The sequence below is a fragment of the Natrix helvetica genome, assembly GCF_964273705.1.
Source record: "Natrix helvetica genome assembly, chromosome: 12".
NCBI lineage: Eukaryota > Metazoa > Chordata > Lepidosauria > Squamata > Natricidae > Natrix > Natrix helvetica.
The window spans coordinates 780,533-794,240 of NC_138556.1; the positions used below are offsets into that span (position 1 = coordinate 780,533).

General features: G+C 46.4%; 1 protein-coding gene across 1 annotated transcript in view; it reads left to right on the top strand.

Annotated features, from left to right (window-relative positions):
* Positions 1-13,708, top strand: part of IQGAP1 (IQ motif containing GTPase activating protein 1) — a 116,996-nt gene that overhangs the window by 25,594 nt on the left and 77,694 nt on the right. Inside the window, exons 5-9 of the mRNA XM_081964901.1 lie at positions 564-640; positions 9,497-9,564; positions 9,795-9,908; positions 10,169-10,347; positions 11,323-11,413. Of these exons, the coding sequence (XP_081821027.1) occupies positions 564-640; positions 9,497-9,564; positions 9,795-9,908; positions 10,169-10,347; positions 11,323-11,413 (529 nt within the window). The remainder of the gene's footprint in view (positions 1-563; positions 641-9,496; positions 9,565-9,794; positions 9,909-10,168; positions 10,348-11,322; positions 11,414-13,708) is intronic.

Here is a 13,708-nt window from a genome sequence, read left to right on the forward strand (position 1 = left end):
AACCACTGCACCACCGTGGTTTTTAATGATGCTGTCTATCCCCCATTTTTCTGTCTTACCAAGAAGTAGGTTGTGGGCTACTTTATTAAATGCCTTACTGAAATCCAAATATACTATTCCTACAGCATTTCACTGGTCCACTAAATTAGTCACTGTTGAAAAATGAAATAAGATTTGTTTGGCATGATCTGTTTTTCACAAAACCATGTTGGTTTTTGGTTATAACTTTGCTTGCTTCTACAGTAAGTGTTCGAGGTATTAAACCAGTGATAAGAATTTTGAATTCTTACCTTCTTTTCCCAGACTTCTATAGTTTTTAAATGTTTAAAAGGTGTTCTGTACCTGACCTCTCCAAATTGAAGTTTTTCTTTTCCAATTTTTCCATAGGTTTGAGATCTTCTCTCCTTTAATGTGTCACAGGATTTGCAGTCTTTCCTCTGCTCCCAAAAGTTAATGATTTGTTAGAGCCCCTGAATGGAGATAAACATTGTGAAAAAGGTTCTTTTTAAATGCAAATTCAAATAGTATTTTTTCTCTTTCTTTCTTTTTTGCGCACTCTTCAGATTTTTTACCCGGAGACAACAGACATCTATGATCGGAAGAACATGCCACGCTGCATCTACTGTATCCATGCACTCAGGTAAAGATTAAACCATCCAAATATTGACATAACGCTGTGAAAGTGTCCCAAAGGTGCTTTTTCAAGAGGCAGCTGGACTTCCTGGTTTGTCTTTGAAGACTTTTCCCTTCTCCTCCAAGAAGCTTCTTCAGCTCTGCCTGTATGGTGGGGAAGGGAAGGATTTATACTCCTTGCAGACAACTGGTCATTTGTACTCTGTTAGTGAGTTGTTAACACCATCTGGAGGTTTATCTGGGCCCTCAGGGTCCCCTGAGTGGTGCAGGTGGGTGTGGAGCCTTCTTGGAACTGCTGAAATGACTCTGCTGTAGATTGGAGATAGATGATGTTGTATCCCTCCCGCTCTTTTTGAGAGAGGGGCTGTTCAATTTTGACATTGATGGCCTCTTTGACCCCTCTTTCAAACCAGTGGGCCTCTCTGTTTAAAATGTGGCCTCTTGAAAAAGCACCTCTGAGACAACCATGACCTGGATGACTGAGAATCTCCACAGGCATTTAGCTGTGCAAGTGTGTCTTAGAAAAAAGGATTAGAAGAAAAATATACATAATTTAAAAATTGAATAGCACCCACACATAGGAGTTGACGTGGGGGATTTTGTATCTTAGGTGTAAAGATGAAGAGACAAAATTGAACTTCTGCGAAGCATTAGTGTTCCTATATAGGCATAATAAAACCAGCTCATATGTAAATGTGTGGAAGAAAATTCCATCTTGAGAATAGGTAGCATGATCATTGGAAGAGTTGTTTTTTTAAATTAGTTTTTATTTTATTTTAGGAGAAACAATCCATCTTCCACTAAACAGTGTGTCATCTGGGTACAAATATTTTGTGAAATAACAAAGTTTACAATCATGTTCATTATTTGATCTATTCCTAGCTTAACACCGATACCTTAAATGTCTAATACTCTAACGATTCTCTTCTTGATTGATTGAACTCTGTTAATTATATTAACTCTATTGATACTTTTTCTATATTTTACACCACCACTTTTACTGCTAATTCTTATATTTATTCTACTAACCATTGATAAAATGATTTCCATATAATATAATAATCAGTTATTTTCTCTTTAATTGCCAGTGTTAATCTGTTCATTTCTGCACATTCCAATATTTTCTTAATCACATTCTCCTCTGTAGGAATCTCTTCGCTTTTCCAATTTTGTGAAAATACAATCCTAGCTGCTGTCATAACATGAATAATCAAATATACATTTCTCCTGTGCGCTAGGTTAAATTCAGTCTATCTGCCTAGGACTGAGTAGATTTTTCTTTAGCCATGCCTCCTGTGCCTCATTGAAGTCAGTTTAAAAACTCAGTCCGCATGTTTGGGCTAAATTTGGTGAGCTCCTGAGCAGATAGACTGGGACTCTCCAAACAGTTTACAAGGTTTTTTGTGTTTGTTTAGTAGAAAAAATTGGTAGAATTGCTTAGTGTAGGTTTGCCTTGAGTTTCTTACATTGCTGAGAAGTCTGTCAGGGCTCCAGACTGCTGCCGTCACAAGCAGCAGGTAAGGGGGTTGGAGGTGCTTGTCTGGTGGCTGCTGGCGAGCATGGGGGCTTCAGGGGGCTCCCTGATTCCTCCCCAGCTGTCAAAGAACTTGAAGGGGCCCCGGAGTCTCCTTTGAAACTCCAGTTGCCGGAGATGACTTCCGGTCCCCGAAGGCGACGGACGTGTGTGTCCGCTGCTCGCCTTTTCAGTGGGCTCCCCTTAAGCTTAGGGTGAGCACAGGGTGCCTTGGAGGGGCGCCCTGCCATAGGGGCGGCTTGCTGGGACCCCCTGGAACGGCGGTGGCCGCGGGGGGGGGTCTCCAGCTTTGCCCCAGGAGCCAGGAAGCGGGGGGGTGCACGGTGGCGCTGCATGCCGCCGCGCATCTTCGCCAAGTGGAGCCTGGAAGGAAACGATCAATTTGAAGGACACGGCTGAAGTGCGGTGAGGTGGGAAGTCTCCCCAAGTCTTTTACTGTTTATTCAATTGATGAACAGCAGTTTTCTTAGAACTTTGTTTCAACCCTTGGAAGAGCTAAGATTGGAGGGGGGGGAATTTCCACCCCCCTTGGAAAAGCGGCACTTGCAAAATCTCTCCCTCTCACATGAGAGAGAGAGAGTTAAAAACTTACTTTCACTTCCTCTAAACAATGGAAGAATAATTTTTGACCACAATTGCGAGAGAAAGGATGGTTGAACTGACTCTTCCTTAAACTATGTATGGGAACTTTGGACTTGTTGTTTCCTGACCACCTATAAAGGCTGAGCCAAGATGGCCAACTTCCTCCTTCTTCTTTGTCTTTATGAATGAGATTCCTCCCTTGGAAGATTTTATGGCTCTGAACTAGTCTCCACCCCAGAGATCTCCAGGAGCCTCTCTAAATACGCTTTTCCCTTGGATTTGGAATATTTTGATTCATCTATTTGATCTGGTGCTGCATTAGAAGATTTATTCTCTTTTGGATTTGCTTGCCTTGTGATTTCTACCAGCTGTGCTTTTCCACAGACACCATTTCTTTGCATAGACTTATAACTATCTCTGAGCTTCATGATGGATCCTAAAAAATTACCTCCTGGCAAGGCCTCTTCGGCCCCGACATCTTCTACGTCTAGTCCGATTACTCACCAGTCACAACTGGGGTCATTTTTACAACCTAAAGCCCCCGAAGAGAGTTCAAAGGACTTATCTATTCACCAGATGCTTCAATCTCTCTTAAAGGGACAGGACGAACTGAAAAAACAACTGACAGACTTAAATGATCAGCTCAGAGAAACGCAATAACAAGCCACACGAAATGAACAGAGAATAGGTGTGCTGGAGGAGGGTGCGGTTGGGATGAGGGAGGAGGTTAAGACAATCCAAAGGGGGAACGTAGAAGTTGAAAACCACATGATAAAAATGGAATTCGAAAGGATGTCTTTTTTCCTTAGGTTCTAAAATCTGCCAGAAATTGAGAATGAAGATCTTAAGGAGATTATGACCACAGAATACACCAATAGAGATGTAGCAGAATCTCTCAATAGCAGAATACACCAATAGAGATAAACAACAATATCTGGTGGGATATTGACCTGATCTATAGGATTAATTCAGCATATGCAAGAACACACAATGTTCCAAGGGAAGTTCATGTTAAATTTCTCAGAAAGACCACAAGAGATGAGGTTCTACGAGCTCAAAGGGGGGGACCATTAAAATATAAAGATAAAGAAATAACCATTCTTAAACAGATTCCAAAGAAAGTAAGAGACAAGAGGAAGAAATATTCCTCTTTAGCAAAACAAATTATATAATAAAGGGGTCTGGTTCGGGTGGTTATTACCAGAAGGCATGTTGACTTTCTGGGAGGGCAGCAGAATTAGAATAAATACAGTTGTGGAGGCGGAGGCTTTCACTAAAAACATAATGCTCTCCTAGATGAAATGGGGGATGGTACACAAGAGATGAAGGAGGGAAGGGCTGAGGCTCTGCCAATAGATGGGGGGGGAGGATGCAACAACCAGAAGACTCAGGTCACAAAAGTGATTTGAAACATTATTGCAATTGTTGTTATAATGTACCTTAAGGGAAGTGATATAAAAAAATGATTGAAATATATTGAAGACTTAGTGTTAAATCCAAAACTGCTAATATCTATTCAAATGTTGATGTTTTTCTATTTTTTTTCTGTAAAAGTTGCGAGATTTGGGGGGACTGCTTTCCCCCGCACGATGTAGCTGTCAAAATTTTCTATACCCTTTTTAACCCTTTTTCCTTGAAAAAAAATTGTAAAAACCAATAAAACTTGTTAATAAAAAAAAAGAAAAAAGAAACTCCAGTTGCCTCTGACAGCTCTCCTTCACTCCCGGCAAGCGCTTCGGCCATTTTGGAAGAATTTCGTGGGCCTCTTTACAATGCCTTGCAGAGGCTGCAACTGTCAGCAGAGGCTCAAAATTGTGGCGGAACAGCGCAGCGGCCATTTTAAAGGACATTTTCGCGCTGTTCTCATCGGAGAAGACTCAGAGGCCTCTGAAGAGCCGCACTTTGCCCTCTCAGCCGCAGATTGCCGCTGGGGAATGGCTGATCTTGTCCACGGCACTGACAAGGTCTCCCTCCCCCCAGAACATCAGTAGAGCAGCCATTGGAGTGGTTGGCCACCTGGTCATACTCCAGCTCCAGGAGCAGATCTGCGAGTGCTGTGGAGCCGACTGGCTCACACCTGGTGCCATCCTACTGCTGCTGATCCTGTCAGCTTGGAAAGATTGGTGCATGATGGCAGATGGAGGTTTGGAGACTCAGGAGGACCTGGCTAGGCCCTCTTTGAAGCGCAGTAGGTCAGATCCTCCATCACAAAGGGGAAAGGAAGCAAGGGCACTGGAGCGAAGGATTCTCATGGCTCCTCAGGGAGCAAAAGCTCTAAAAAGAGACGAGGTTAGGAGGTTCAAGTCCTCAGGGAAAACCCCTGGAAAGGCCCAGGGACAGGCCAAATCCCCTGAACGTAGGGTCTCATTGCCCTGTTCTTCACCTGACAGGCCTGGGGGAGGGAACCCTTCTCCATCTCAGGGTGAAAGGCCTTCCTCTCTGATAACGGGGGGGGTTCAGGAAGGATCTCCTGATGCCTCCCTGGGCTACCCGGATTCTCCCAGTTCCTCCATAAGGGAGGAATTAGAGCCCTTCCAGTGCTTCATGCCCGAGGAGGAGGAACCAAAGCCTACCACAGACGGGGGTCGACACGCCCCACCTAGGACTAGGCCTATAGAAGACCAGGGCCCTGCCCTGTCAGCTGAAATGAGGGAGGTCATTGCCCAAACCATCTCCCAGAGCATTGCCAAAGGGGAAATTAGCATACCTTCTGGCATGAGCCATCTGAACCACACCCCTTTCTGGTATAATTTCTTCGCTAGAAGCAAATATTTTTTTCTTTTATCTCTAACTTTCTTAGGGATTTGTTTCAGGATGGCTATTTCTCTATCCTTGTATTTTAATGCTTGCCCCCTTTGTGCACTCAGAATCTCATATCTTGTAGTCTTTCTAAGAAATTTAATATGAACCTCCCTTGGAGCATTGTGTGTTCTGGCGTATGCTGAGTTTACTCTATAGACCAGGTCCATGTCCCATCCCATCTGTTGTCTGTCTTTTTTAATATATTCAGCTAATAAATTTGTCATAATAGCTTTAATACTTAAAGCCTCGGGTGCGCGAAAAACCAGCCCTACGGGCATACCAGAAATTCAGAAACAGACATCTGGTTTGCTCATAGAGCCACTTTTTGCCCTCTGGATCCTTCAGGAAGGTTCCCTGAAGGCTCTGGGGGAAAAAAAATACAAACAAACTGGAAGTCACCATTTCCGAACTTCTGCGTTCCCCATAGGTCTGTTTTTTGCCCTCCAGAGGCTTCAGGGAAGCTCCTGAAGCCTTTGGGGGGGCCTCTGGGGCAGTTGTGGGGATTGTTTTCACCCTTCCCAAGCTCCTAGAAAGCCTATGGAGCACAGAGGGGCAAAAAAACCATGCCAAAAGCGGGGGGGGGGGCTGCTGGTCACGCATAGCATTATGAGGGTGGCAGTCCCATGCATGACCCCCCTGCACTCCCCCTGCTTTTGGCACGGGAGCCAAAAAAGTTTAGCCATCACTGATCTATACCCTCTCCCCCTCATGAAGACATGCTATCTCACCTGGCCAAGGGAAAAGTCTTCACCAAACTAGACCTCAGAGAAGCATACTACCTAGTACACATCAGAGAGGGAGATGAGTGGAAAACAGCATTCAACTGCCTCCTAGGGAGTTTCCAATTCAAAGTGGTGCCTTTCAGACTGGAGGGAGCCCCAGTGGTGTTCATGCAGTTAATAAACTAGGTGCTGCACGAGCACTTGTTCAAGGGGGTCCTCGTCTACCTGGACAGCATCCTCATCTACATGGAGACCATGAATGGCCACATACCCCTGATCCGCCAGGTACTGGAAAAACGTCTGGCAGCCAACCTATATGTCAGTCTATCAAAATGTGAATTCCACCACACACAGCTAGACTACCTGGATTACCGAGTGTCAAATGCGGGGATAGAGATGGACCCAGCCAAAATACAAGCCGTCCTAGGCTGGCAACTGCCTCGCACCCACAGACAGTTACAAAGCCTCCTAGGGTTCGCGAATGTCTTCACTCCTTCGCAAAGATTGCCAAACCCATGACAGATCTCCTAAAGACATGGGGCCCAGGAACGAAATCCCGCCCAGGACAACCTCTACAGTGGGACCTAACCTGCCAAGAGGCATTTGAAACACTAAAAGAAATGTTTGCAAAGGAACCGGTGCTGAAGCATCCTGATCCTTTGTTATCTAAGCAGACACCAACGACGTGGCAGTGGGATTGGTGCTACTCCAAAGAAACAACCAAGGAAACTTACAACCCTGTGCCTACACCTCTCGCAAGCTCACAGACACAGAGAGACGATGGGCCGCATGGGAAGAGGAAGTTTTCACAGTGAGATAGGCATTGCTAGCCTGGCGACACCTGCTGGAAGGGGGCCAGAAGCCGTTCGAAGTCTGGACTGATCACAAAAATTTGCCCAGATGACAATGCCAGATGACAACACCGCAACTGGCAAGACCAACCAGTGAGCAACCTAACCATGAGACTCAAAACCGAACTGCTAGCAGACCCTTGGTTCCTTGACAACCAACATATCTTGAAAAAAAGAGATGACCTCGCATGGAGGGGTTGAAACTCTACATCCCTGCACATCCTAATCCTTCAGAGGAGCCACGATGCCAAATTGACAGGTCATTTTGGGTTCCTAAAAACTTTACCCCTAGCCTGGAGGCAGTTCTGGTGGCCTGGCATAAAGAAAGACGTGGACAGTTACGTGAAAAGTTGCACCATCTATACCACAATGAAGAAATGACCAGGGAAACACCCCTCCCCCAGACTGCTGCAACCAGTAGCAGAGCCAACGAGGCTGTGGGAGGAGATTGCAATGGACTTTATAGTAGAGTTGCCAAAAAGGGGGGGAAACATGGTGATTTGGACTGTAATAGATCTGTTCTTCAAACAGGCACACTTCATACCCTGCAGTGGACTACCCTCGGCTCACAAGCTGGCTAAACTGTTCGTGAAGCATATCTACTGCCTGCATGGAGTACCTTGAAAAATTATCTCTGACAGAGGGGTCCAATTCACGGCTAAGTTCTGGAGGGAGTTCCTTCGGTCCATTGGGTCATCCCAGGGCCTTAGCTCAGCTTTACATTCAAGCACCAATGAGGAGGGCAGAAAGACTGAACACCATGGTAGAGCAGTACTTGAGGTACTGCGTGAACTATCAGCAGTCCAATTGGGTGGACCTCCTGTCTTTTGCTGAAGTCGTGTACAATAATGCTGTTCACAGTAGCACAGGACTAACACCGTTCAAAGTAGTGAGTGGAATGGACTTTGTCTCAATGCCTGAGTATCCAAGGGATCCCTCCTCCTCAGTCAGCTTGACTGATTGTATGTCAATGCTGAAAGCAACCTGGGAAATGTCAAAAAAGCACTGGCTAAAGCGGCACAAACTTATAAGAAACAGGCAGATAAACACCAAGCTCCACAACAGCCTTTCCAGGTTGAAGAGAAGATTTACCTCTCCACAAAATATTTGAGGTTAAAACTCCCTAGCAAGAAACTGGGGCCAAAGTTTATGGGACCATTCCCCATAGTAAAGATCATCAACCCACTCACAGTGCAATTGAAACTTCCCCGACTGTTAGGGAAGATACACCCATTATTCCAGAGTAGCCTCTTAAAACCCATGGTCGGATTAACCCTGAGACCACTACTCCAGGAGCCTGCGGGCCAAACCCATTATGAGGTGCAACGAATCTTTGATTCGAGGTGGCACAGGAGACAACTCCAATACTTAATCAACTGGAAGGGCTAACCCTTGTCAGAGGCAACTTGGGTAAAGAGTAGAAATATCCAGGCTGATTGCCTTATAGCAAAATTACCTGCAGAAAATCCAAACAAGCTGGGTATGTGTGTGACACACCCCTCAAATCCTATACCTGTACTCAAATTATTTTTGCTTCGCACAGGTCACCTTCGGGAAGTGAGGGCAGCCGGATGTCAATTCGTAAAGCATTTCCATGTCTGTTATCGAGTTGCCATGTGAGGAAAGAGGGGAGTGCATTCCACACATACCTTCAGCTAGAGTCGGATCTCGGATTACCACAGCAGGCTTATGAGACATGGAATTCTACAGCCTGCTGGAGCACATCATTAGATAATGTGATTTATGACACAGACTGGGGGGAGGGGGGAAACGGGCAAAGTTCAGCCGTAACTTACGTGAGGTCGGATCTGAGTCCGCGGGGTATTGCTGAAATGTTGTTGCTAATAAATGACTGGATTTCTTTTGAAATTTTGCTCAAAGCTCATGAATTAATTATGGTATCTTTCGGAAACCTGACAATAATTGGGCCTGGGTAGCATTGGAGGGGGAGAAAATCATCAGGGTTGAAGACCAGGCTGGGAAAGGCCAAAGAAGGCAGCATCAAGCTACAGAATGGCCAAGGATGCCCCCTAGACATGGGCATCAACTCCCCAGAACTTGCCGTCAGCCAACTTCCCCAGGTTGAGGGTCTCTGGGCTGAGGCCCTTCCTCTCCATCGGTTGCAGCCACTGAGAATAGCTGTGCAAATTCAGCAAACACCAAATGCACTAATGGAGCAGATACCATTGGTCATTTGGACCAATGACCAAGGAGCCTTTGTTTTGAAAAAAAATAATACTCTGTTCTTGCAAGAATGATTGTGTGTGCGTCAGAGAAAATGTGAACGTGAGCACATAATGGATGAATCTGAGCTTGTGCTGTGGAATGGGGCTGGAGCTTCTGATGTGCTTGATTTTCCTTTTTTTTTCCAGCCTGTACCTATTCAAGTTGGGATTAGCTCCACAGATTCAGGATCTGTATGGCAAAGTGGACTTCACAGGTAAGAGAAGCCTTTCCTTTCTGCTGCTCTGTCCATGAGTGGGGGAGTGAGGGTGCAGCTCTTGGACCTTCTCCCCGCCTTTGCCCAGCAGGGATGCCCTGGCTGTTGACCACAGCTGTCAAGAGCGGGAGGATTGGCCTTGCAGGAGGAGCTCCCAGCATCTCTCTGCCTCTGCCTTCCTGCACCTGTGGGCTGCCAGTCCCAAGACGTCTCTTTCCCTTCTGTTTCAGAGGAAGAAATCAGCAACATGAGGAGCGAATTGGAGAAGTATGGCATTCAGATGCCTGCCTTTGGCAAGATTGGCGGGATTCTAGCTAATGAGCTGTCTCTGGATGAAGCAGCATGTAAGTGGAAATCAGGTTCCCTTGGTTCTCATCAGAGGCGCTTCCGAATTAGAGACTGAGTTACAGACACGCTGCGTATTCCTCAACAGAATCGCAGAATGTTTGGCCCAAAGAAATGCAGACTTGCCCTTCTGGCCAGGCCTTTGCGTGGGGTGGGAGTCCAGCCTTTGGGACTGGAGCTCTTGCCCAGAAAGAGGGCTGTGCTGCTGAGCCTTCCTGCTTGTGGCAATGGAGCCAAACCTTTCTTGTCTCACCTGCAGTGCACGCAGCCGTGATTGCCATTAATGAAGCCATTGATCGTCAGATTCCCTCCGAAACCTTTTCGGCGATGAAGAACCCCAACGCCATGCTGGTGAATCTCGATGAGATCCTGGTCCTCGTCTATCAGAGCACCCTCTATCAAGCCAAGCAGGACAAGACAGAAAACGCACGGAAGAGGGTAAAATTCTCTCAAGGGTGGAATTGTTGTGGATTCAGCCTCTGAGCCCAAGGTGTAATGACTCCTGTAGCCATGAGAGCCTACATTGCTGTTTTGCGGTGCCTGGAGGCGGTAGGGAACTGGATGGGGGACACCCAGGCTTCATCTGAACCCTAAGACGAAGTGGAGAGGTGGAACCTCAGGAACTGGAGGTTTCTCACCCTTAGTTCTGTATGGGATGACCCTGCTCCTCCTGACAGGCCTGGTGTGCAACTTGAGAGTTCTCTTAGGCTTGTGACACTGCTCAAATAGCAGGTGGCAGTTGTGGCTTGGAAAGCTTTGCACAGCTTTGTGTTGTGTGCCAACTGTGCCCCTTTCTCTATCATGAGGCCCTGCACTCAGTCACTCATGGCCTGGTCATCTGCCATTTGAATTGTTGCTCTATGTGGGGTGACCCTTGAAGAATATTCGGAAGCTACAATTGGTTCAGAATGCAATAGGGCAGATTGTTTTGGAGGCTGCTCCAGTGGCATGTAATGCTGGCTGCCGATCTGCTTCCAGATCCAATTCAAGATGTTGGTCATTCCCTTTAAAGTCCTCTGTGGGTCCAGGATATCTGAGGAGCTGTTTTTCTTCAGTGTATCGGCCTGCCCAACTCATGCTGGCAGAAGAGGCCTATTGAAATTTGGGCTTATAAATTGGTCTCTGGTTGATGTCATATTTCAATCACTTCTCATTTGTTCCTTCAAAAACTTTTGGCAATTTATAACTTGTGGCAGTTGTTTGCAAATTTAATTAACTTTAGTGGTATTTTATTACCTGCCGTTATTTATTAGAAGAAGGTACTGCTGGATCTCTGTGTAGCCTCAAGGCCTTTGCAAGTCCTGTCTCTGTGAGGATCCAGTGCAGGGACCATCAGCATCACCAATGTTCTGGTGGAAGGCTGTTGGCTTGAGGATATCTCTGAGTTCCTAAACGGTGCCGGTTTGCCTCTAGGTTGCCTCAGAGGATGCAGGAAGAGAGCGAGATGTGTATGAAGAGCTACTGACTCAAGCAGAGATTCAGGGCAACGTCAATCAAGTTAACAGTAAGAATTTATTATTCTAGTACTTCTTTTGCTGCCTTCTTGTGTGAAAGCACCTCCAAGGAGCAGCCAATGATTCCATATTCTCAGCCCTACTTCACTGAAATGCTCTATTCCTAGTCTTCTTCCTCTTCTAAAGTTGAAATTAGAAATTGAGCTGGAAGTAAGCAGCACAGGTGGGAGACATTGGATAGTTAAATACTTCCAGACTGCAGACTCAAGCATCCCAGAAGTCCCTTAAGGTCTCTGCCTCGGTTCCTGAGCCTGGAGCTAGTGGCTCTCTGGAGCCCTTCTGGAACCCCTCTGGAGCTGCTATTACTGTTTGGAACCTGCGTGCTTTCATCCAGGCACTTCGGTTTCATTTTTTGGAGTCAAGCAACCTTATTTATGTAATAAACAAAAAGTGGTGAAAAACGTAGGCCTTCTGTTCTTTTTAGGCAAGATGGAAATGGAAAAGCAGTAGTTTGTCTCTCCAAACTTGGGGTGATGGGAAATCCCCAATTTTTTTCTTGTGAAGTACTTCTAAGCACCCTTGATTGTATTAATGTCCGATATGTACCAAGGATTCCAAGTAGTTGATTATATTCTAGGATTGGCCTGATCTAGGTTTTGTGAGCTCTAGTGAGCAATACAGTATTTCCAGAAAAAAACTTCATAGAAATAAATTTGCAACTTTTAGTGCTTTTTTAGCAATCCTGTTATAATGAATTTTAGAAGATAAATCATTAGAGATAAGTACACCCAGGTTCTTAATACAATGAGGTCAGTACCACCTAGCTTATGGTTTACATTCTGGTTTTGTTTTCCTTATATGTAAAACTGAACATTTCTTAACCAAAATTGGAAGTTGCAAGTTTGAAGACCATTTAAAAATGTGGTCGATGTCATTTTGCAAAACAGGTGAATTCTCCTGTGCGCTGCTTGGGGAATCCAAGCATGGGTTAACTTTGTCCATTAGCCTAGAGACTGAGTTATGCAAATTAGATGACCACGCCTCCTCTGCCTGGAATACCCAGTTTTTTAACTCAGTCCAGCCTGAAGAGACGCAATTCCAAATCTCTCTAGACTAATAGATAAGGTAATTTCATGTTTGGACTCCTCTAAGCCTGGATTTAATTTAATTTAATTTATTTTACTTTGATTTGATTGAAGCCTTTGGGATAAATAACGAGGCGTGCATTCGGCAGCAGCCCGAGCCGCTCGTCATGTGGATTTGCCGGCAAGCTCCTCTCGGCAGGGAAATGCCGTTGACTCTCCCGGCTAAATTAGAGGCTGGTTCGCCGCCTTTCTAGCCGCATCGTTGCGCTCTGGGGTTGGTTCGCCGCTCCGCGCCGCTTTTTTCCCGGGAGCGATCCACTTTGCGAAGTGGGATCTTTCTCCCGAAGACATTGCCTTCGTGCCTGGTGATTGGGACTGGCTCCGCTTTCGTTTCAGAGCGCTGCAGCCCAGGCGTAGTTTAAATCTCCCGCTTAAATGTCGGGCGCCATTTTGGCTTGATTTTTTGCTGCGTTTTTGCGAAGGGGAAGGAAGGCGGGGCCTCCCTTCCCGCCCAATTACTGACGTTACGTCAACTGCTCTCTCCTATTTCTCGCACTTGCCTGGTTCGCTCGGCTAGAGATACATCGTTGCAGCTGCTTCTTAGTACTGCTACTTGCCTTCGTTAAGGTCTTTTGTGAGGAGATTGAGCTTTTCGCTTTCATTCGCATTTAGTATGGCAGAATCCACTAATTCTGGAGGTATTGTAAACACCACCAATGTGGCCCGTTCGGAATCCGAGGCTGATGTTCCCTCCAGGGTGGGTAGGGCCACAACCAGGGCCTCCACCCATGCTTCCCGGGCCTCCTCAGCAGCTCCGGACAGGGTCCAAAGGCGCAGGGACAGAACCAGGGCACCATCTAGAGCTCCCAGGGTGGCCAATCCTTCGCCTCCGGTGCTAACCCCTCAGGGTCCCACACCGCGTTCCCCCCCGGTTTCACCTGGCAATCGAGGCTGGTCTCCGGACCTCCCCTTACCACAGGCCCCAACCTCCGAGGAGGGAGACTTAGAAGGCCAGTCTTTCCCGGATTTGCCAGCACAGGGCGTGGCTTCGGCCCAACCCATGGCTGGGCCTTCTGCAACCTTCACGCCCACGGCTGCAGGCCTCAGGCCTACGGAGGGCCAGGAAATGGACCTTCACCCAGATTTTTATCAAATGATATCTGATGCCATTTCGAGGGGGGTGGATGCAGAGTTACAGCGTATATCCAACACTCCCAGGGCCTCGTTAGCGCCTAGGGAGGCTTCCACTTCCCAGGCCCA